Source organism: Balaenoptera acutorostrata, chromosome 4 (genome assembly GCF_949987535.1).
Source record: "Balaenoptera acutorostrata chromosome 4, mBalAcu1.1, whole genome shotgun sequence".
Lineage (NCBI taxonomy): Eukaryota > Metazoa > Chordata > Mammalia > Artiodactyla > Balaenopteridae > Balaenoptera > Balaenoptera acutorostrata.
The window spans coordinates 142,801,210-142,825,528 of record NC_080067.1 but is presented as its reverse complement, the minus strand read 5'-3'; the positions used below and the strand labels follow the sequence as shown (position 1 = coordinate 142,825,528).

Below are 24,319 nucleotides of genomic sequence, written 5' to 3'. Positions count from 1 at the left end.
TGCCCTATCCTTGGATGATTCTCACGTGTTAGTGGGGAGTGTTTACTGAATCATCATAGGGTTGCCTCCCTAGATACTTCCAGGGTTGTCAGGTTACCTGTATGCAGGTCCTGAAGTGTACAGGTGCAAAGGGGCTTTGCAGCCCTTTCTCACTCACACTCAAAATAACTCATCAGGATGCATCTTCTTATCTCCATTTTCAAGCGAGGAAATGGATCCTCAGAAAGTTCATAAATTAGCTCGGTGGGAAATTAATTTTCTTCCTTACTATTTACCACTTAAAACAGAGGAATTAGGGGGTCTATAAGACCATTTTCATTTCTGTGCTGTCTCTTGTCGACTGAAAGAAAATGCACAACCTAGGGGACTTAAGCCTGGGATACAGTCTCTCAGATAGCTGAGGGACTGTTCTGAAGAGGTAAGGGAGGAGCCAGGATATGTAGGAGTTTTTGCAAAAACAAAACAAAACATAAAAACAACCCAGGTAGTCGGAACATCAATTACTGCTAATTAAAGAAAACCAGACATCTCAAGTTAATGAATTTAGCACTTTTCAATGTATGGGAAGATGCAAGAGTCTGGGCTTATTGAAATTATTCCTTTGATGTGCACCTGAAACATCTAGAGCCAGTATCCTGTTTTTCTCCATCCTGAATTCCCTTCAGTGTGCACCGGTGCAGTCGGCCCCCCGTGGCTGATGGCTTGATCCTTTGTTTACTGAAATGGCAGGCAACATTCTTTGTCCACACTCTTATGGTATCCACAAGCTACTAGTGGCTATTTAAATGTAATTTTAATCAAAATAATACAATTAAAATTAGTTCTTTAGTTGCTTTAGCTGCACTTCAAGTGCTGAATAGTCACGTGTTAGTGACTGCTGTTTTCCACAGTGGCTGCACCAACTTACCTTCCATAAAGTGGTAAGGACAGATTGTAATCAGTATTATAATATTGTAGTAGGGAAGAGTGTCCAGTATGAACTGAACTCAACTTGGATTTGTACAGAGGTGACTGGACGTTTTAAAGAGAAGTTGAGGAAGTCGGCAGGGGGAATGGAGGGGCTTGGGTAGAGTCAGGGGAAAATTATAAAGGCCTGGTGAGTGTAAATGCCCATCAGGGCTATAAAGAGACTGGGAGACAGAGGTCCTATCCTATCTGATAATTACATTTCGAAGGAATGGCTTTCAGGTCCTTGAGAAAGACTCAGGTCCTGAGTTGTAGGAGATACATACATATTGCAAATGGACAGAGGAAGAATTCACAAATTTTAAGTTCTTTTTTAGTAAATGCTCTAAGAAAGGGTAGTAAAGGACCTCTTGACAGGTGTTGGCTAGAACAAATAGTAAATTCTTCTGGCAGCCTGGAGCTCATTAAGGGGGAACAAAGGTCATCCTAGTGACACAGCCTTGAGCTATTAGAAACTGTGTTAGTGTTTAAGTCTTTTAACGTGGGGGTTGGTGGGGGAATGGATGAAATCATTAGTCAGTAGGTTTTATAAGCCCAGGCTGAGGCCTAACTGAAAAGAGGGCTTGGAAGAGACTGGCTAGAGCTTGGTCAAGAAGAGAAACTTTGTCAATTCCCCTCTAGAAAATGGGAGTATACATGATTTTTTTCCCTCATAAAAGGAAAATACCTGTTTTATCTACCCCTTTTCTTCTGTCTTGAATGCATTTGTAATGAGAATGTGATGCCTGGAGCTGCAGCAACTATCCTGAGATCATAAGGAAACAAACTAAGAAGTTAGCCAACTCCCTAAGGATGGTACTGTGGAAAATTAGGAAGAGCTTTGATTTTTAATGACATCACTGACTCATGGGTCCAAATCTGGAACGATCTATTTCCAGCCCCCCTTTGCTTTTCAGTAAACTTTAAATTTTAGAATGGATTTACTGAAACGTTGCAAATGCAGTACAGAAAATTCCCATATACTCCATGTCAAATTTCCCCTATTATTAACATCTGACTATTGAAACTGAGTGGGACACTGTGAGGCACTCTCACGTACAAAAGCTCCTCCATGTCCCCTGTTTCTTGTTTGTAGTAAAAGGCTTTAGTCTCCTAGGTCTTCCCTGGGTTGCAAAGAGCAGGCCCATGCAGTTACTAATTAGGGAAGTGAGGGAATGCAGAAACAAAGGAAAAGCAGTTAAATAAGAAAAGTAACGACAATAGTTCAGTGATAAAACAGAGTCCTAGTTCTCCCCAAGGTATGTACCTAACAACTTGATGGATATCTTTGAACTGTTCTTTGGGAACTAAGACCCCATCCCCACCCCCAGAGGCGGAGGATGGTGACTACGTGCTGAGCACAAGCACCAGACCCCAGACTGGCTGGAACCACAAAGTTGATGATTGAGATTCCTGAAACACCACCCTGTGACCTCACCACCAAACAAGTGGAAGAAAGTCATGAACTCTGCAGCCCTCACCATCAAATGTTACCTTTAAAAACGCTCCCCTGAAAACCACTGAGGAGTTCAGGTCTTCTGAGCATGAGCTGCCTGTACTCCTTGCTGGACCCTGCAATAAATGCTGTACTTTCCTTCACAACTTGTTGTCAGAAATTGGTTTTGCTGTGGGCGAGTGGACCCAAGTTCAGTTTGGTAACACTATGACGGTACATTTGTTATAACTAAGAAATAACACTGGAACAGTATTAACTAAGCTCTGTGCTTTACGTAGCTTTCACTAGTTTTTCCCTCTAATATCCCTTTTCTAGTCCAAGGTTCTCTCCAGAATACCACATTACATTTAACTATCATGTGTCCTTAGTTTCCTCTGGTTTATGACAGATTCTCAGAGTTTACTTGCTTTTCACAAACTTTGACAGCTTTTAGGAGTACAGTCGTCCCTTGTTATCCAGGACCCCCCTTGGATACAAACAACCTGGGATGCTCAAGTTCCTCATATAAAATGGTCTAGTATTTGCATATAACCTAGGTACATTCTCCCATATACTTTAAATTATCCCTGGATTACTTATAATGCCTAATACAATGTAAATGCTATGTAAGTAGTTGCAGGTGTGTGGCAAGTTCAAGTTCTGCTTTTTGGAACTTTCTGAATTTTTTTTTCCTAATATTTTTGGACTTGCAGTTGGTTGAGTCCACAGAAGTGGATACAGAGGGCCGGTTGTACTGGTCAGGTGTTTGTGGGTTTGTCTCATGTTATTCTCAAGGAAGAACTGTTACTGAGTTCAAGCTTGTACCACTTGGTGCATGACAGGTCAATGAATTGAGACACGAGGTGTTGAGGCAAGGAATACTGACTATTTGGAAAGCCAGCAGATGGAGAAGCTGGCGGACTAGTGTCCTAAGGAACCATCTTACCTGAGTTAGAATTCAGACTTCTTTTATACCAAAAGGGGAGGGGTTGTGGCTGGTTGTTGCAGATCCCTTGGTACTGGCCAGACTCAGAGGGGTGTGATAATCCTTTGTTCTTGCAGCTGTTCACGGTAGGTCTGGTCATGATGTTCTCGTAAACCTTCAACAAGTTCTGCAACTTTTTAATCTCTATACAAATGAAAAGTGTTATGCCTTTAAAATGCAAGCCTGGGAGGCAGAGCCTCGTAGAAGGACTATTATGTGTATTTCAGGCTGTGGACAACGTTCTTTCTCCGTTTTGTAACACAAAGGTGCAGAGCCAGCATGACTAAGCACAGGCAACAACACAACCGTTAGAGTTAAAGGAATAGATCCAATATAGAGCCAGGTTGTTCTCTGTTACAGAACTAGGATTATGGGTTTTGGAGAGTAACATCTCCAAATGTTAGGTGAAGTACCCTTCCTATAGCTGGGAACTCCGCAATCAACATAATGCTAACCTTTATCACTTGGCCAAGGCAGTGTCTGCCAAGTTTCTCCACTGTAAAGTTACTTTTCCCTCCTTTCCACGCTGGGCTGTCTTGGAAGCAAGAGATAATCAAGGTGGGGTGGGTGGGGCAGAGATTGAGCCCCACCTCCTGTAGGGAGGCATATTTTCATAAACGACTGGAACTTTCCAGTTAGGCTGATCCTGGGACACGTACACCAATAGGGACATCAGGGTGAAGTGGGGCTGGGTTGCCTGCAACGGGTTAAGGCAGGACTGTGGCCCGAGGCAGGGCGGGGTCAAGGCAACTTCGGCCCGGAAGTGGGGGAAGGTCCGGGATTGAGAGGCCCCGGGGCGAGGCGGAAGCTGGCGGGCCACGGCGCGGGGCGGTGGGGGGGGGGGTCCGCTCTGGGATGCGCGCACTTTGGCGGTTCCTCCCCTGGTAGTACGGAAGGACTCCGTAGGTCGGCTTTTCAGAGCGCAGTTCCCGGTCCACGGACCACAGGCTTTTCTTCCCCCCCGGCACCCGGGTCCAGCTTTGCGGCGCTCTGACCCCAGCCGGTTTTGGCGGTGGCGCTTCCGGAACACAATGCGCATGCGCACGCCGAGAGGCGGAGGCCCGCGGCGGAAAGAGCGCTCCGCCTGGCGACTGAGGGCGTGGGTCAGTGGGGACTCGAGGCGGGCCTGGCGGCGCTCTATCCCTCCCCCTGCTGCTGCGGCTCGCTTCTTTAACTCGCGAGCATCTGGCGCGCTGTTCTGGGTTTCCACGTGGGCCCGCCCACCGCCATCTTGAAGCTGTGCCAAGGTGAGCGGGTCGACTTCCGGGGCTGGGCCTGCCGTTGCCCAGGTAACGGGAACCTGCTCCTGCTAGAGCTTTCCATATATTTTAATTTTGGGGGGTCAAAAAGAGAGCTGAGTTCGGATGGCCTACCCCCGCCAGGCCTGGCATGATGCTGCTCATTACAGTACCCCCCCCGCCCCCCGTTATTTGGGAATCGTTCATTTAGCGAATGTCGACCCGAGAAGCCGCGGTGCAGGCGCGAAGGACCCTAAGGTGGGGAGTTTGTGGCTGGCCGGGGTCTGAGCTCACCCCCTGCCCAGCCAACCCGGCGGCCGGAAAATGGCGGGGGCGGGGAGGGGCGGGGTGTGTCGCAGCTGTAGGACGGCCTCACGTCTAGGGGCTGAGGACTGGGGGCGAGGACAGTGAGGCCAGCCGTGCTATCGCCCTGGCGCCACGTGCACAGCTCGCTCGCCGGATCCCGGGACCCGCGCGCGGCCGGGCCGGGCCTCAGTGTGGACGCGTCTCGGCCCGTGCGCGGGCGGGGCTCTGGGGACCCGGAGGGGACGAGCCGCCGGTGGCCCTGGGGCCGGACTTGCCAACTTCGGGTCGACCAAATAGTGAACCTTCCAGTGCTGGGGTGGGATAGTAATAGGGCTTGGAGTTCGTGTCTTGTTATTAATTTCAGTTCGGTAGCTTTTAGTGGTTTTTAAAAAACAGTGGTATGGTTAAAATGCACATACATATGCACGTAAGTAATATTCATATTATATCACTTATGTACTCATACATATATAAGGCACAGACTAGGAGGATACAGAAGTAATAGTAAAAGTCCCCTCCCCGTGCATATTTTTTAATATCCTTCCTTAAAGCCTCTTGTTTTATAAACATAAAATGTGCACAGTATCAGACTCATAAGGGATCATTGAATTTGTTCTGCATCTTTATTTTTTCATGTGATATATTTTGGACATTTTTACATCTTAGCGCATACTTACTATTAATGTCTTCATATAGTAGGCCACTCCATTATCTGATCATGCTGGTGTGTTTAATAGATTTCATTTTTATATTTCCGAGGAAGTAACGTATAGAAACTGTAGTCATTTTAGATTTTATCATCTCTTTGTTTTGTCTGCTCTCTTGACTCTCATTTTCTCCCTAATCTGTGGCAAACCCCCGCTTAGTTTATATTTATTTCAGGATGCTGGTTTTAAGGACAAATCATTACTTACTTCACACTGAAAGAGGATTTGGTTTTTTCTCTAAGACTTCCTAGCAGATGGGGCCTTCAGGACTACTGTTTATTCAAAGTACAGATAGGTTGGTGCTTAGTAAATGTTGATTATCGTTGATGTAAACGTCACCAAAGCACACAATTATGAAATCAGTTATGAGGATTTCTATGATTAATCAACATTTAGTAGGACCTCAAGATAAAACTGTTTTAGAGGGACCAATATAATGAGCATTCCATTACTGCACATGATATAGCTCAGTATAAACAATTTGTATACAAAAACACTTTAAAGAAATGGTTTACTAAATAGTTACATTTGTATATTTAAATCCTTATAGGTACAAACAATACTGATTATCATACAGCTGGAAAGAAAGGCGAAGAAAATGCTTTTTATTTTAGATTGGGCAATTAAGCAGAAACTGCAGTTTTAGTATGAAGAACGGAGGTGGAAGAACAAGCCGAATCAGAAGACGAAAACTCTTCACAAGTTCTGAATCAAGAGGAGGTACAGTTTTGATTCTTTTGGTGCCAGTGATGAAAAAAAGGAATCCTTTGTTGATTGGTATTAACACATAGCTTTTCTCAGAGGCACATGAGCAATGTTAAATTTATTTATTTTTTATTTATTTATTTTTGGCTGCGTTGGGTCTTTGTTGCTGCGCGTGGGCTAGTTGTGGCGAGCAGGGGCCACTCTTAGTTGCGGTGCGTGGCTTCTCACTGCAGTGGCTTCTCTTGTTGTGGAGCACGGGCTCTAGGCGCGCGGGCTTCAGTAGTTGTAGCACGTGGGCTCAGTAGTTGTGGCTTGCGGGCTCCAGAGTGCAGGCTCAGTAGTTGTGGTGCACGGGCTTAGTTGCTTCGCGGCATGTGGGATCTTCCCAGACCAGGGCTCGAACCTGTGTACCCTGCATTGGCAGGCGGATTCTTAACCACTGCGCTACCAGGGAAGCCCATGAGCAATGTTCATAGAGAATACTTCTTAAAGAATATTCTTTTAAATAGTGCCATTATATTCTTTTAAACCCTTGTAGAAATACAGATATATTGCTTCAACTATGTCTTCTTTGGGGATGACTCCCAGGTTTCTGTTTCTGGTCCTGACCTCTCTCCTGACCTCTAGCTACCTATAGGATATCAATGTTTGGATGTAAATTTATCATTTCAAGTTCAGTGTAACCCAGTCTGAACGAGATACCGTATGTGAAAGTGCTTGGCCCACTGGAGAGTACTACATAAATGCAATTGTTATTTTTCATCAAAATTAATAGCACTCCTCCTAGCTGACCCCCAGCATGTCAGCACCATGGAGGTAATCTTTGACTGTGTATCCTTCTTTGCTCTCTGGAGCCCATGTCCTACTAACTCTCACCTGGCCTTTCTTAGGTTAACTTCTCCCCGTCTGTTCTACCCAGAGATGACTTTAGCCAGCTCTTGGCTGGTTCGCCACATTCTTGTTTTCTTCCCTGCTGCTTGTTCCATTTGTCACTGTCAGTCTAACTTTCTTAAGGGACGTAGCATTTTTGGTTTAGGAACCTCCAGGATCCTCATTTTCTCTCTCTCTCTGTTTTTTTTTTTGGCCGTGCCACGCGGCATGCAGGATCTTCCCCAGCCAGGGATTGAACCCGTGCCCCCTGCATTGGGAGCACAGAGTCTTAACTACTGGACCGTCAGGGAAGTCCCCCTCATTCTCTTTTGTGTGCTCTCTGAACTCCTGCCTGACATCAACTCCCTTTCTAAGTGGCTCCCCCACCCCACTCCCTGTGTTGGCAGTAGGTTCTCTGCTCACCATTTCCTGAGCACACCTCCCACATTTCCACCTCTGCCATTCCTCAAAGTCCTTCTTCAGCCAGAACATCTTTCTTCCCTTCTCCCTGCTTGTTCAGTTTCTCTCTCACCTTCGAGGCTGATTTGAGATCTTATGTTTTTGATAATGCCATTTCCAATTCTCACTAATGTCACTGGGTTATCATGCTTATTGGGTATTATTCTTTAGGAGCTATGGTTTTCCAGTTGTTTTTCATGGAAGTCTTGTTTCCCCAACTAAAATGTTAACTTTTTGAGGGTGAGGAACATGTTGAACGCTCTCCACAGTGGTTAACAGTGCTGGGAGTGTAGTAGTTGCTTATTAAATGTTCTTGCTGTAAACTCTGTTCTCTAGGTTGTGATAACGTATTTTAGGAGCCTTAGATTTTGGATCATGTATTTTTTTAGAAAACCCTTTCATTGAAGTATAATTGACGTACAATGAATGTCACATATTTAAAGTGTATAATTTGATAGATTTTGACATATGTATACACACAGTAAGCCATTATCGAAATCAAGATATCAATATATTCATCACCCCAAGAAGTTTCCTTGTTCTCCTTTGTAATCCTTTCATCTTGCCCTCTTTGAACCCTCCCTCCCTCCATTTTCAGACAACCACTGATCTGCTTTCTTTCACTATTGATTTGTTTGTTTTATAGTTTTATTTAATCATATAGTATGCATTCTTTTTTATCTGCCTTCTTTTACTCAGCATAATTATTTTGAGATAATTCTCTGTTGCATGTATCAATAGGTCATTCTTTATTATTGCTGATAATATTCCATGATTTGTTTACTTCAATTGTTCCAGCAATATTTATTGAAAAAAACTACCCTTTCTCCACGGAATTGCCTTTGCATTTTGTGAAAAACCAGTTATCCACATATGTGTGGGTCTGTTTTAGACTTTCTTTTCTGTTCCATCGATTTCTTTGTCTGTCTTGATGACAGTATCACACAGTCTTAGTTACTGTAGCTTTATAGTAATAAAAAGTTTTGAAATCAATATTTCGAAGTGGTTTTGGCTATTCTAGGTTCTTTGCATTTCCATATGAATTTTAGAATCATCTTGTCAATTTCTACAAAAAAGCCTGCTTACATTTTGATTTGGATTGTATTGAATCTATAGATCAATTTGGGGAGAACTTGACTTTTTTTTTTTTTTTTTTTTTAATTTATTTATTTATTTATTTATTTATTTTTGGCTGTGCTGGGTCTTCGGTTCGTGCGAGGGCTTTCTCTAGTTGCGGCAAGTGGGGGCCACTCTTCATCGCGGTGCGGGGACCTCTCTTCATCGCGGTGCGCGGGCCTTTCACTATCGCGGCCCCTCCCGTTGCGGGGCACAGGCTCCAGACGCGCAGGCTCAGTAATTGTGGCTCACGGGCCCAGCTGCTCCGTGGCATGTGGGATCTTCCCAGACCAGGGCTCGAACCCGTGTCTCCTGCATTAGCAGGCAGATTCTCAACCACTGCGCCACCAGGGAAGCCCTTGACTTCTTAACAATATTGATATCTTCCAACCCATAAGCAAGATGTATCTCTCCATTTGTTCAGATTATTGATTTGAGATCTTAAAAAAATTAAAAAAAAAATTTTTAATTGTAGTAAAATTACATGTAACATAAAATTTACCATTTTAACAATTTTTAAGTGTAGTTCAGTAGTGTTCAGTACATTCACATTGTTGTACAACCACTCTCCAGAATTCTCTTCATCTTGCAAAACTGGAACTCTATACCCATTAAATAATAACTCCTCATTCCCCTCTCCCCCTAGCCCCTGGCAGCTACCACTCTACTTTTTGTTTCCATGAACTTGGCTATTCTAGATACCTCATGTAAGTGGGATCATACAGTATTTGTCTTTTTGTGAATGGCTTATTTCACTTTCAATAATGCCCTGAGGATTCATCTATAAAGCATGTGTCAGCAGGATTGGTTCCTTCTGAGAGCTGTGAGAGAAGGGTCTGTTCTAGGCCTCTCTTTTTGGCTTTGTCGGTGGCTGTCTTCTCCCTGTGTTTCTTCTATCATCTTCCCTCTGTTCTTGTGTCCAAATTTTCCCTTATTATAAGGACACCAGTCATACTGGATCCAGGTCCACCCTGATGACCTCATTTTAACTTGGTTATCTCTGTAAAGACCCTATCTCTAAATAAGCTCGTATCCTGAGGTATTGAGGGTTAGGATTTCAACATATGAATTTTGGGGTACACAATTCAACCCATAATAGATGCCTTTTATTTATTTTTCTTTGCTTTTTGCACTGGCTAGAACCAGTGTAGTGTTGAATAGCAGTGGGGAGAACTGATATCCTTCTTCTGTTCCTGATCTTAGGGGGAAAGCACGTAGTTTTTCATCTTTAAATATGTCAGCTGTAGGTTTTTTGTTAGATATTTTTTGTCTGGTTGAGGAGGTTCCCTTCTATCCTTGTTTGCTGGGAGTATTTATCAGGAATGAGTGCTAGATTTTATCAAATGCTTTTCCTGCATCTTTGAGATGATCTTGTGGTTTTTCTATTTTAGTTTACATTATTTGTGCATGTTTTGAAATTTATTCCCTTTTATGATACGACTGTCTGAGACAGTTCATCAGAGATTTACTTTTTAAATGGTGATCTGATTATATAGTGATTTTAATCACCAGTTTTTCTTTCCTCTCTTGATTAGTGAATGAGAGCTACAAGCCTGAATTTATAGAGCTTAAGAAGTGGCTGAAAGATAGGAAGTTTGAAGATACAAACTTAATACCTGCTTGTTTTCCAGGTAAGGTCTGGCATTCAACTCTCACATGAGAGACATGTGGGCCCAGGTGGTAGGAAAGCAGGGGTGATTCTTGCAGGTGGGCTGAATTCTTTCTGGGGGCATATCATCTCCTCAACCCGACAAAAAATATCTAACATCTTCTGTTGTGTGGCAGCCTTCCTGCCTTGTAGGTATAATATTTACTTGACCTTATTCTAGAAATGAGTTTAAGTGGCTTGTGGAGAGAAATTCCAAAAAGGTGAAATAAAATTAAAAGTTAGAAAAGGGAAATGAGAATAGAAAAATAAGACGAAGGCAGGGATAAGGATAACACATAAAAGTCATGATTATGAAATTTCGTACCCCTGTCAGAGGTGAGCTACAGATTTGACTCATCTTTCCAGCAGCCCAATGTATATGATCAATTATCTGAATCTTAGTGTTCTGTAAACACAGCTAAGTTGTTTACTCATCAGAAGTACAGGTATTTCTGGAACTTAGACCTGAGGGAAACATCTTCACTGGGCTTTTCTGGGAGGACATTGTGTAATGTGGGGACTGGTGTCCCCATCAACCTGCTTCAGTGATTTCATGGGATTCTCAAGCCATGCGGGCTGATGGGATTATCCCTTAGCTCAGGAGCATCACCGTAGTTTTCTAAGGGGAGGGGTTCCAAAGAACCAGCAGAGGCGCTTGGTCCCTGGGGGGTGGCTCCAGGAGAGGAGCCCTTAGGGAGGCCTCAGCGGTATTGCCCCCTGAGCATTGGAGGAGGAGCCCCTGTGTGGCCCTAGCGTCCACAGTCACCTGAACAGGGGTGGGTGAACATTCTCTTCTGGAAGGTGAGGAGCTTGCTGTGGAGGTTGGATTAACATTGTTTTCTGAAAATTGAGGAGCTTGTCATGGAGTTTGGGTTAGCATTCTCTTCTGGAACATTCTCTCACAGAAGTTGGGCAGCTTGTTATGGGCTTGTGCCTGCATACAAGGCGACCCAGCTCTGTCCACACGTGGGCTTGAGGTAACCACAGAGAGGACCACCTGTCTCTGTGCTGCAGATCTGCTGTAGCACAGAGACAGTTATGTGCTGAGGGCCTTGAAGTTCTGTATCACAGGGCAGGTGCAGACATTTCACCTTGTAGAATATTTATATCATATGCCTCTGAATGCTTCCCTTGGCGATTAAAATGATCATTCAAGTACGCATTAGGTAATTTAACTTTGAGCAAACTAACTTCCTTATATATCACCCAAGGTAAATGATTTACCACATGTGCCCCTGGTCCAGTGAGGCGATGTGTGTAAAGTTGTTCCCTGTGTGTCAGTTATACATGATGACTTTGGGCTAAAATACTTGATTTGAACCATCTTCTGTTAGGATTGCTCCTTCTTTATGATGGTGAACCATATTTATCAGCCTTTAACAGAATGTTTAACTTTCTGTTTTTGTGTGTCAGGGAACGGTCAGTAAAAACCATACTCTTAGATTTTAGTGGATGGAGTTCTTTATGAGATGATCAAGGGAAAGTAGTGTCAGGAGTGGACTTGCTGTGCCTAAGGCCTGCCTACTCCTCGGGTGTCACTTTGCCTTAAGAAGGGTAGGTTTAAAATTATCAAGCAGGAATTGGCATATGGTTTCAATCGAATTCCTGAAAATAAGTAATCTGTCTATGGTTTGGAGCAGTGAAGAGTCAGCAGTTATAAAAGTAGGAGCAACTTCCTCTGGGCCCACCTCCAGATTCATGGTCTTGGAGGAGCTAAAGCAAAGTGGTTTGGCAGTGATCAGAACCCAGTGCTTACAGTTCTGGGGTCAGGGAACCTTCTGCCTTAGCTCGGGCTGCCGTAGCAAATTACCATGGGCTGGGTGGCTTAAAACAGTCATGTATTTCTCACAGTTCTGGAGGCTGGAAGTCTAAGATCTGGCCTGGGCAGATTCAGTGTCTAGCGAGGACTGATTCCTGCTTTGCAAATTGCCATCTTCTCGTTGTGTCCTCACATGGTGGAGAGCTGGGAGCTGGAGCAGGCTCTCTTGTCTCTTCTTATAAGGGCACGAATCCCATTCATGAGGGCTCCACCCTTATGACCTAGCCACTTACCAGAGGCCCTACCTCCTAAAGTCATCTCACTGGGGGCTGAGAAATCAACATATGAATTTGGGGGGGACACAAGCATGCAGTCAGCAACACCTTCCCTAAGTGCTTTCTGTATCTTCAGCTCTTAATCAGTGTATGATAGGAGAGCATGTTGATGGGAGTCTGTCAGAATGTACAGAATTCTGGGGAGTTAGTCTTGGTTTATGGAGGGGCAAGGCAAGGCTCCCAAGTTGCAAACAGGATTCAGTCTTTAGACTCTGACCTGATTTATGCTTTGGGAGCTGACCCTAGTATTTCCTTTTAATGCTAAAAGCACTGTCCAAATCGGGGCCTCCCGGGTAGATGGATGGTGGCAGAAATTATAAGGCAGGAAGAAGTCTGTAATAAGATCCTCATGGCCACTTGCTACCTTGCCTTAGTAAGTGCAGGTTACTGTGATCTGCTTTCTGATCTACTGAATACTATATTGTAGACATATAGGTAAAGTATCTTCCGGATATATTCCACATGCCAAGTTCTGTTCATGTGTGCTCAAAGAGAAATTTCCACTTAAATTAGCACATGAATTTTTTTAAAGGATGACCCCACAGAAAAAATCCTCTCATTAGTAATTGATTTCAGGAAGGGTTCTGGCCCACAGGGATGATTAACTCCACCGTGGGACACACAGAAGAAATTAAATAAGTTCTTAAAACCAAAACCATGTGTTTGAGCAGACAGACGCTTCTGGGTAGGGAGATGACTCGTCAAATCAAGCTTGCCAGACACCCGATTTGGGACCCGAGGTGGGAATTCCCTCCAGGAACCTGCAGCTCCCATTAGTCCCACGGGCATTGACCTTTGCCGAATTATATACCCTCCTAGCTGAGAGAAAAAAGTCAACAACTGTGGATTTGAGAAGATGACTAGAGAGACTTCGTATGATAGTTACAGGTCATACCTATTGTGCCCATCCCTGCCGGAGAAGCTGTCGTCTGACTGTTGCACGAGGGCAGCCTTGGGCACAGAGGGGTAGACGTCTGCGTGTTGGTGGCGTTGACAGAGCTGCTGCGGAGGTTAGTGTTGTGAGTGTGCTCTGGCCAAGGCCTTGGCTCACGGGAAGCAGCTGGCCCTGGATCTACGCTGCTGAGCTCGCCTGGTCAAGGAGGGCGTGGCTAATGGCTTGCCTGGCTGGGGTGGGGAGGGGGTAGGCCTCAGGCTTTGTGGGACCTGAGTGGGCTTTACTGGTCATTCGGTCAAAGACTCGAGATGATTACTGGGGAAGGCCGGGTCTGGGAGTGGGTGAAAGTGGCCTGCGGGTCCAGCCTCTGAGGTCGGTTGGGCGCTAGGATTAGGCTCCACCCCGGCTGGTGAGCCCCCGGGGAGAGAGGCCAGCCTCAAGTTTCCTGTAAGAGGCCCAGCAGCAGATCTGCCTAAGGGTGATGATCTTTAGGTGTTGACTCTGAAGCTGACTTTGCCCTTCAAGATTATAAACCCAAAAGGAGGTCGGGCCATTTTCCAGAATAGCTTCTTTTTTTAAAAAAATTTATTTATTTATTTTTGGCTGCATTGGGTCTTCGTTGCTGCACGCGGGCTTTCTCTAGTTGTGGCGAGTGGGGGCTACTCTTTGTTGCAGTGCACGGGCTTCTCATTGTGGTGGCTTCTCTTGTTGTGGAGCACGGGCTCTAGGTGTGTGGGCTTCAGTAGTTGTGGCTCGTGGGCTTCAGTAGTTGTGGCTCGCGGGCTCTAGAGCGCAGGCTCAGTAGTTGTGGCGCACGGGCTTAGTTGCTCCGCGGCGTGTGGGATCTTCCCGGACCAGGGCTCGAACCCGTGTCCCCTGCATTGGCAGGTGGATTCTTAACCACTGCACCATCAGGGAAGCCCCAGAATAGCTTCTTGATCTTCTGGTTCCCCTGGGAGTCAAAGGATGCGAGACACTCAGCTTCAGCTTTGTGTAATTTTGAAGTTCATCCACATCTTTTATGCAAAATAGTATCTCTAAGACCTTGAAGAAAGAGTAGGATTTACCCTTTTTCTGTCTTTGCATTCCTAGGTACAGGAAGAGGGCTGATGAGCAAAACATCCCTGCGGGTGAGAATTTCTCTCTTATCTTGAAACCCAAAGTAGATTTTGCTGCTTTGTGTTTGTTTTTGTGGTTCAATCAAGTGAATTAAAAATATTTTAGACATACAGATTTTTTTTTTCTTTTTTACTTAATGGATAAATTTGAATACAGTTCTGTCAGTTAGAATTAAGTTTGCAGCGTATAAGAGACAAACCCAAGGTAACAGAGCGCAAGTGTCTCTTGCCGTCACGTAAACAAGCCTGGACAGGCAGACCTGGGCCGGCGCGCTGGTCTCTTGGGCTCCGTCCAGCTCTTATCCACGTTCTGAGAGGGAGCCCCGCACCCTCAGCTCCAGGGGCTTGAGCAGCAGGACGGCGCAAGGGGTGAGGAAGGGCAGGCTTCCCCTCATCCCGGAAATTCCAGCTCCGTCTCCTCTGCCAGCTCCCAGCTGCCGCGACCTGCACCCTTCAGGTGGGACTGCATCGGGGAGGAGGAGGAGCAGGGAGGGCGTGTTGGGGTAGGCGACTAGCAGTCTCTGCCGCAGCAGGTTTTGTAAATCGGGTCATATTTTAAACGCGCTGGGGATGGGGTGGGGGTGGAAGGGAGCTGCTCGAATCTGAGCATCCATAGTAAGTACAGCCCGGCAGCCCAGCCGGCTGCTGACCCTCCTGGCTTCTGTCTCCTCACCTGGAAAGCGGGAGGTAAGTCATGCGGATGCTCTCCAAGGTCTGTTTCAGTTCTTCTGTGCTACTTAAAGGGTATCTAATGCACAGTTTTCTGTAAAGCTAGAAATTAATTCCTTAATTTATTTGTAATGATCTTGATTTTCTATTTCAAAACTGTTTTAATTTATTTTTAGTTCCTTAATTTAATTTATAAAAAACCCCAGCTGTGTATATATCTTTAGCCTAAAGAATGGTCGCTTTTAATGTTGTAATTCTATTATGCTATCTTAATTTTTTTTATTAACCATTTAAAATTGTGGTAAAATTTACATAACATAAAATTTACTATCTTAACCCTTTTTAAGTGTGCAGTTCAATAGTATTAAGTACATTACCATTGTTGTGCAATATTTTTCTTTTTGAGGGGAGGTATATGACTTCATTCTGTAGCAGAATTTGGGGAGAGAAATATACCTCTCATGAATATAGATAGCAGTGGCTATGGGTAGTTTTTGTTTAGATCATGAAATGATAATTGGCAGTTGCTTTACATGTACTTTCAAATGTGGCTTTTTTGTGAAAACTTTTTGAAAATTGAGATGTATTTTACACATAGTGAAATGCACAGATTTAAAGTGTCCAGTTTGATGAGTTTTGATGATGAAGACGTTTACCCCAGTCAAGACATAGAGCATTTTATTAAGTGCCTTTTTTTTTTAAAAAATTTATTTTTTGTTAAGCTTTTTTTTTTTTTTTTTTTTTAAATTTAATTTATTTTTGGCTGCGTTGGGTCTCCGTCGCTGCGCGTGGACCCTGCTCCAGCTGCTGTTGTCTTCGTCGCGGTGCCTGGGCCTCCCATCGCAGCGGCCCCTCTTGTAGTGGAGCACGGGCTCCAGGCACACGGGCCCCAGCAGCCGTGGCACGCAGCCCCAGCCGCTCCACGGCATGCGGGATCCTCCCGGACCAGGGCCCGAACCCGCGTCCCCCGCACCGGCAGGCGGACCCCCAACCACTGCGCCACCAAGGAAGCCCTAAGTGCCTTTTTTTAAATCAGAAAGTCAGGGGATGTCAGAGCAGGAAGGGACTGTAGTGACCACCCGAACTCAATCTTGAATCACAGATGAGGAGACCAGAAATTGAACCCAGGAGATTTGGGCTGTGATGTTTAACCAACTTAGATGCCAGTTATGATGAAAGCAGGATCTTATATCTGGCTTCTTAGTGCTTTGTTTCTGATGTCTATTCCTTGACATCTTGATTTTTCTTTCTATGTTTCTGTCTCAGTGGGAGAAACTGAAAGCTATACTTTGGCAGGTGGTCAAATGAGACCCTTGTGCTGGGGGGGCTGCCCTTGTTTCTTCAGCCACTTGGCTCAGGTTATATGGCGAGTAGGCCATTGCTGGGAATAGTCACTGGACACATGGATTTCACTGGAAGAATTTTTTGGAGTGGTTTCTGTCTGTTGCCTATAGGTAGCACTGTTTCCTGGTGTCAGAAAATGAAGGAATAATATGATTTGAGTTGTCAGAGTGTTTCCACATTCCTTTCTGGTGGAAGGTTGACTGGTGGTGGGTGTCAGTCACACAATTAACCTTTAGTTCTTGCTGGGAATGTAGTATCTATCCCTGGCGTGAGAGCAGCCTTGCCTGCGTCTGCTGACTGAAACTGGGGAGCCCATCCACGGAGGGCTCTTCGGTCAGCTGTGGTTGGGCTCTGCTGGGCTCTTATTAGATGATTGTGGAATCAGGGACTTTAAAGACTCATTCAGGTCCTTCCCAAAGCATGGATGTCCTAAACTTTACTTTCTTTTTGGCAAGGAGGGACAGATGATTATCTCATTGCCCGAGAGTTGCCTGCTCACCACGGACACAGTGCTTAGAAGCTACTTAGGGGTGTATATTGCCAAGTAAGTGACCGCTCACCTGCTTGTCTGGGGCAAGTGCTTCTCCTTTAAACTTTATATCATTGGAGAGTATGTCGTCCAAGACATAGTTCATTAGGACCCAGCCATTTCATGTAGCTAATAAATATCTGAAATGATTTGAAAGGTTTACTCTGTTTTATGAAGTTGGTTCTTAATTCATTGTAAACTGCATTTTTAAGGTTTTAATAGGCTGCTTGGGATGTGGGTTTGAATCCTGATCTAACCTTACTAGAAAATAAGGATTAAATGGGATAATAGATGTAAATCATGGCTGAGTGCCGTGACTCATGACAGTCCACTCTCCTCCATTGTAGTAGGTCTTGACAAATTCTATTTACTCTTTTATTTTTACCCTTATTGTACTTGCTTGAATTCCCCTTCAGCTATGAAGAGCTCTTGACGGTATGAGAGAGTTGGTTTTTTTTGGCATAGAAGAGAGGAGGCCAACATGGGAGCTGAGAATTATTTTCTGGCTTATGTGATAGGGGGTCTCTATTTTGGGTGGGTTTCTGAGGACAGCGTGAGGGAGATCCTCAGCATGATGGGTTTCTAAATTATAAAGGTCGAAAGATTGTATTGTTTCTCAACCCACAGTAAGTTCTGGACTTTTTTCCCCTGGCTTACTTTTGTAAGAGGGCTGGTGTATTTTCATTGGACTGAGTAGAGGCAAGGATGCTCTTAGTATTAACATTTTCTGAAATTTTGAGTAGAATGCATGGTAATTTAGGAATCTGGACTTTGAAGGATTAATGAAAACTTTCCTAAATACATTCATGCAACACGTGATCTTTTTATTGGTAACAAATAAAAATACTGCAATGTATAATTTGCAATAGAATGGGTAAATTTAAGACAAAAGCTTTAGATCTGTAACAGGTATATAATGAGCCTATTCAGTTTTCTGCTTGGGTTAGTATCATATAATAGAACTTTCTGCAATGATAGCATTGTTTTACCTTGTGTTGTCTGGTATGGTAGCCACTAGCCACATATGGCTCAAGAGCACTTGAAATGTGGCTTGTATGACTGGGGAATTGAATTTTCAATATTATTTAATTAAAAAAAATAAAAATTGAAATAGCTATACGTACCCAGTGGTTACTGTGTTGGATGGGGCATGTCTAGGTTCTTTCCACCGATTGCCCTCCAACCCCCAAGATTTATATCCTTAACCAAGTGAAACAAGTGAAATTCCAGCAAAAGCTTTAACACTGGAGAACCAAGTTGGAAGCAAAGAGGTTTTTGCAAGAAAGAATCTGTGGCAAACAAAGCTGGAACTCGGGTTAGTGAGCCAGTTCTTGCATCAGTGTGACTGGTTCACTGCATTTGTACTGGGGTGCAGTCCGGGAGGAAAGCCTTGAGGAAGGAAGACCCTCTCTTGGGTGCATTAGGTGAACTTGGCCACAGTCCCTCTGGGAGCAGAATTAAGCCCTAGGATATTTGTACCTCTTGCTTACGCCATATTTTGAATGAAAGTAATTCCTTTAATCTGCTTTTCATTTTAAAAGGTGGCAGCCTCCTCCATCTCCTGTGCTGGCTCTTTGCGCCTTTTTAGTTTCAGAAAGGCATGCTGGGGACCGGTCTCCCTGGAAGCCTTACCTGGAGGTTTTGCCCAAGGCCTACACCTGCCCTGTTTGTTTGGAGCCAGAAGTGGTGAATCTTCTTCCCAAACCTTTGAAAGCAAAGGCCAGAGAGCAGAGAACCCACGTGCAGGAGTTCATTTCTTCCTCCAGAGACTTTTTGTCTTCCCTGCAGCCTCTGTTTTCGGAGGCCGTCGAGAGCATCTTTAGCTACAGCGCCCTCCTGTGGGCTTGGTGCACCGTGAACACCAGGGCTGTGTACAGGAAGTGCACGCCGAGGCAGTGCTTTTCCGCAGAGCCGGACACCTGCGTGCTCGCCCCGTTCCTCGATCTGCTGAACCACAGCCCCGACGCCCAGGTGAGACGTTAACCGGGAGACCCGTGTTTGGTTTCAGTAGGAAGGGCTCTAACGTGTAGAACCTGTGACTCGGAAGAGCGGGCAGAACCACGGGGAGAGGTGCAGCTGGTCAACCCACCTGCTGTCAGGTAGGCTCCTCTCTTTCTTCCCGACCCTGTTTCCCCTCCGGCATCCTTTTCCTTTGCCACTTTTCCCTGCTCTGCTCTGCAGGCCTGCAGGTGCTCTGTCCCCTGTATGGCCCGAACCCTAGCCCTCCCCCGCCTCCCCGTGGTGCAGCATCCTTCTTCCTCCTTTCAGACCTGGGGCTGAAGTCTTGCTTGCTTTCCTGTCTCTTTCCCTTTCGCACTTGGTGGCATCGCTGTCAGCATTTTGCTGTGATCTCTAAGGGACTTGCTCCTTCCCCACTTGGAGCTCTGCAGTCTTAGAGGACAGGGACTTTGCCTTGTACCTTTTGTAACCCCAGTGCTCAGCACAGGGCCTGGCACGTAGTAGGTGTTCAATCAACAGTTTCTGGCTGGATGGCTATTTCTGGGAAATCGTTAAGGGGTCCCACTTCGGGAGTCAGTCGGAGAGCTCTTCTTCCCCAGGCTTCTCTGCTCCAGCACATAAAGGAGATGATTGTATCTGCGGGGCACACGGGGCTGAAGGCCTGGCATGAGGGCACAGGATGTCTGTGTGTCAGCTAACCTGTTGCCTGTGCCGGGTGTGCTTGCAGGCGCATTGACGGGACCCGCACCCACGCTGTCCTCTTCGTGACCCATGCCACCCTGAGAAGCCCACGTGCCCACGAGAGGAGAGCGTGGGCGTGGAGGGGAGGCCCTCCCTGTGCTTTCTTAGGCCGCAGCCATCGCCGTGCCTGTCTGCTCGTTGCTTTTCTAGAAAGATGCATTTCTAACAAAATTAAGCAAAGGAGACTGAGGGTGGATGGGTGTTTCTGTGGCTGATATTGCTGAAATAAAGTCAAGGGGGTACAGGACAGTAGGGTACTGGCCACAGGGACTCGGTCAGTCCCCATTGGCGTGACTTTCTTTTTATTGGGCTGTTGGCACATTTATGTTCCAAACCAGGGATTTTACAGTTGAGCGTCAGGGCGTCGCACACTACAGTCTAGGGCACATAGTCCCAGGACCCTGGCAAAGCCTAAAATACTTACTGTCTGGCCCTTCATGGAAAAAGATTGCCAGCCCCTGGTCGAAAGTGCGCTGCAGCTGGCTTTTGACGTGACACCGCAAGCCTTGGCCCTGATCTCTTGTTGATGCTGCAAGGTAGAATTTCAGCCTGTTCTTATCCTCATCTCACTGCAGTTTGCTGCTTAGTGAGAAGGCCTCGGTGCTTGTACCCGCCGCTTGTTGTCAGAGCAGTTCGGTCTCCTTGGTCTTTTCCTCTCGGCCTGTTACCTAACAAAGCTGTCGCAAAATCCATATGACAGTATCAGCCAACGTCATGCTGCTCACAAAAGGCTGTGTATCGTAGGACCTGAAATTTCATGCTCGGCCTTGATGTCTTTGGGCCTCGTGGGGCCCCGAAGGCCTGACCGTGAGTTCCTCTGCCCTCTCCGGATATTTCCCACCCAGCAGGCAAGGCTTCCCACCCAGCGGGAAGTTGCCTTCAGCCGGACTGGCTGTAGCCCGCCTGGTCCTCAACCGAATGCGTGTCACCTCCCTGCCAGCCCTCAAAATTATTCAAACAGGCAAATCACATCACCCCAGGGGAACCAGGGCATCACCCCTTGCTCCTGCAGGCCTGCTTCCCATGGCCTCTGCTGTCACTCCGCTCCCAGGCGCAGCCCCTGTGTGGCCCTGTGTGGCGTGCTGTGTCCTCCCCCCGGGCTGTATGGGTGACTTACAATAAACAGCCGTTAGTCATCTGTCTGATGTCAAGTGTCGTGTGTTTGGCCATCCTCAGAGCCCCCAGGCGGGACTCCCTCCCACCCCGATGGGGTGAAGTCGAGGAGAACCAAAGAGGCCAAAGTGCGGACGTGGCATTTTTTCTCCACGTGGATAAATTTCGTGATGAGTGCTTGAAAGCGGCATCCTGCTTAAATAATACGATCACTTAATCTTTTTAGTTTTCTGCTTTGCTTTAAAAACATCTTTTACAATTCTTTTTTCTAGGTAAAAGCAGCGTTTAATGAGGAAACCCGCTGTTATGAAATTAGAACAGCTGTGAGCTGTGGAAAACACAAAGAGGTGCTCATCTGCTATGGCCCTCACGATAACCACCGCCTGCTCCTCGAGTATGGATTTGTTTCCATCCGCAATCCTCATGCTTGTGTTTATGTCTCAAAAGGTTGGAATTAACTTTGGTTCTGATCACTAAGATGATAGAATGCCCCACCCCCCCATCTGTGGTTATGTTAAGTTTTTGTAACAATGGCAAAACCTTAAAGCGTATATCATTTATTTTCTCCTAGGCAGGGCTAGCCTAATTCTTATTGACCACGTCATTTCAGTGTTGAAGTAAAGCCAGCAAAGCTTTGATCGATATTGAGGATAACAAGAACTGAGAAGACTTCTATTGCATTAGGTCAGACAGTAGAATGGAAGAAAAGAGAAACTGCTAGGGAAATAAATAGAGTATTAATAGATGGCAAGAAATGGAAATATTTGTACTGAGACATTGTCACTTAAGATAAAATAGGATTAGAGAGCAGCAAGTAAAAAATATTTATGAAGCACCCACTGTGTGTAAGGTGCTGTACCAATCACAGGGTAAATATGTTACACAGTCCTTCTTTGGGCGGTTTAATGGCATGATAAAATATGCATTCCATTTATGTTCTTTTGTTTCCTAGCACCATCCTTGGTATTACTGTTTTTAAAATAATGATTTACCTATTAAATTTATGCTGTGAAAATTTCAAATATAGTATTAGAAATAGTACATAGGGGGCTGGTTTTTTCCCCCTTCCTTGAAGCAGCAGAGAAATAGTTTTCTAGGCATTGAAGAAATGGCTAGAGATTTACTGAGTGTATAATTTGAGGTAGTTTTAATATAAGTTCTAATGGAAATAGAGACTTGGTCAAGGTGATATTACTCCATCCTATTACTAGCCAAAGTAAAAATGTTATTTCTCAAAATGAAATGGAAAAGCGAAAACTGGGCCTTGCTGGGTCTCTTAGAAAGCTAGCTTTGAAATTAGCCTTATATTATCAGAATAACTTTAATATTGATGACCATGAAGTATTTATTTGTTAAATAATTTGAAAATTCACACTTTCATTATTTCTGCATTTAAAAATAAAAGTAGAGAAATGTAAAAAGAAATTTTAAAAATAGAAAAATCCCTCATTATCCTATGACCCCAAAAAGCTTTGTTAATATTTTCTTGTTCATTTTCAGTTATTTATGATTACAGTCACTAATATCCAGACAGTTTTGAATTCTGGCTTTTAAAAACTGAGTCTTGGAAACATTTCCTCATGTTTGTATGGAGGCTGTACTTTTGGTGGGTGTAATTTCTCAGCAGTCCTGCTAATGTCATTACCCGATTTCATGGGTTGATTTGCTTCGTGGGAGCAGGAGCTGAGGTAGCAGATGTTTTGTCCCCTGCCTTGGAATTCTTGTAGCTTTTCAAAGGGTTGAATCATACTTTCATTGAGTTGGGCTTGAAGACTAGATTTTTTTGATGTGAAATAGGTAAAATTGTTTACACGTGTCTTGAATGCTGACGGGAAGGAAAGTAAGCTGAGAAGAAAGGGTCCCCCCTCCCTTCCACCTGAATTATACCCTAAATCTCAGCCTGATTTTTTTTTTTTTTTTAATGCAGATATACTTGTTAAATATCTTCCATCAACAGATAAACGGATGAACCAAAAGATTTCCATTTTAGAGGATCACGACTTTATAGAGTAAGTGTTTCTCTCCAGAAATTATTCCTTCAGGAAATCTTGATGAAAAGTTGAGAGCTGGGGTTTTTACAGGTGTGAGCTGCCTCCCGACTTGTATCCCGTGACAGGTAGCTGCTTACTGAGCACTTACTATGTGCGGCACATTGTGCTTCATGTTGCGGGATACACAGGAGGGGAAGATGCTGGTCAGGAGACTTGTTTGGGGACCTAAGATACAAGCTTGAAGTCTCAAGTTACTGTACCGGGAGAGCCCCGTATGTACTGATCGGTGGCCCAGTGTGTTTGTGGCGAACATGTGGTCAGGTGGGGTGGCATCGGCTACTGCAGGCCAGCCTGGCCGTCAGTCACCCGGCAACAGGATGCAGGCTCTTGGGACGGGGGGAGCCTAGGTGATTCTACGCCAAATGGGATAAACTGGGTTTGAGACCCTCCCTTTCAGATTTTCTTCTATAGGTGAAATTAAGTTCTAAATAATCCAGCAACACTGTGAGGGACACTAGCTCTGGTGGCTGCCATTTGTTTGATCCTGAGGATCATCCAGATTCTTCGTCATTCATCTCACTGTGGCCCCCTCATCCAAGTTCAGCTTCTTACCAGATAAAAATAGCTTTTTACTTTTTTTTTTTTAACACAGAATTTTCTGTTACTCAGGCTTTATTCTTAAGTATTTGCAGACTTACTTTTCTCTTTGTGACTAAGACCACGGGTTGTGCAATGTTTAGTGGCCCCTTTAAAAAAATGTTTGGCTTTTTTAGTCATTTACCGTGATGTAATGAAGTACCGAAATGACAGATTGGTAATTTTTTTTTTTTTAATTTAATTTTTTATGTTGGAGTGTAGTCGATTTACAATCTTGTGTCAGTTTCAGGTGTACAACAAAGTGATTTAGTTATACATATACATATATCTATTCTTTTTCTACTTTAGAAATTTGACGTTTGGATGGGATGGACCGTCTTGGCGGTTACTCACAGCTCTTAAGTTGTTATGTCTGGAGGCTGAAGAATTGTAAGTTCCCTGTGTGTTGGTCATGAGCTATAGTTACGATTTGGACATAACTTTGGCTTTTTTGGGGCTTACATTCAAAGGCCCAACCTCAGAGGAGAAAGGAATGCCCTTGTATATTGGGGTTGCTTCTTCTCTGTGTAACTTGCCTGTGTGGGGAGTGGTTCACTTCTAGGTTTGCACCATTTGTGGAATTCTGGTTTTAGAGTCATAGAGTACACGGGCCTGAGAACTGGTCTCTCCTCACGTGTATCCCCCGGTGACCTGCAGCTCGTTGTTCAGGGTGAACACTTCGAAAAGCGTGTGCCTTGGCCCTGGTCAGAGGAGAGCCTCTGAGCAGGTGGGTTTTTCTTGGGAACAGACCGAGCTCCTGACCACTGGCCGGGCCCCCGCCCCCCGGTTCTGTCCTGGGGGCAGATCCAGACCCCT

The 24,319-nt window shown here is 45.0% G+C and overlaps 1 protein-coding gene across 9 annotated transcripts in view; it reads left to right on the top strand.

Moving 5' to 3' along the window:
* Window positions 1-4,222: 4,222 nt before the first annotated feature.
* Window positions 4,223-24,319, top strand: part of SETD4 (SET domain containing 4) — a 430,129-nt gene continuing 410,032 nt past the window's right edge. For 8 of the 9 annotated variants that reach the window (XR_009008193.1, XR_009008194.1, XR_009008195.1 and 5 more), the window contains exons 1-9: window positions 4,223-4,612; window positions 6,167-6,336; window positions 10,302-10,397; window positions 14,496-14,533; window positions 16,990-17,078; window positions 18,605-19,034; window positions 21,149-21,323; window positions 22,804-22,885; window positions 23,813-23,893. Coding sequence is in view for 4 of the 9 variants with exons in the window: in XM_057545647.1 (XP_057401630.1) it covers window positions 6,264-6,336; window positions 10,302-10,397; window positions 14,496-14,533; window positions 16,990-17,078; window positions 18,605-19,034; window positions 21,149-21,323; window positions 22,804-22,885; window positions 23,813-23,893 (1,064 nt within the window). In the remaining 5 variants the exon portion in view is untranslated. Of the gene's footprint in view, window positions 4,613-6,166; window positions 6,337-10,301; window positions 10,398-14,495; window positions 14,534-16,989; window positions 17,079-18,604; window positions 19,035-21,148; window positions 21,324-22,803; window positions 22,886-23,812; window positions 23,894-24,319 lie in introns of those variants that run through there. The other variant, XM_057545649.1, reaches the window with a different exon arrangement.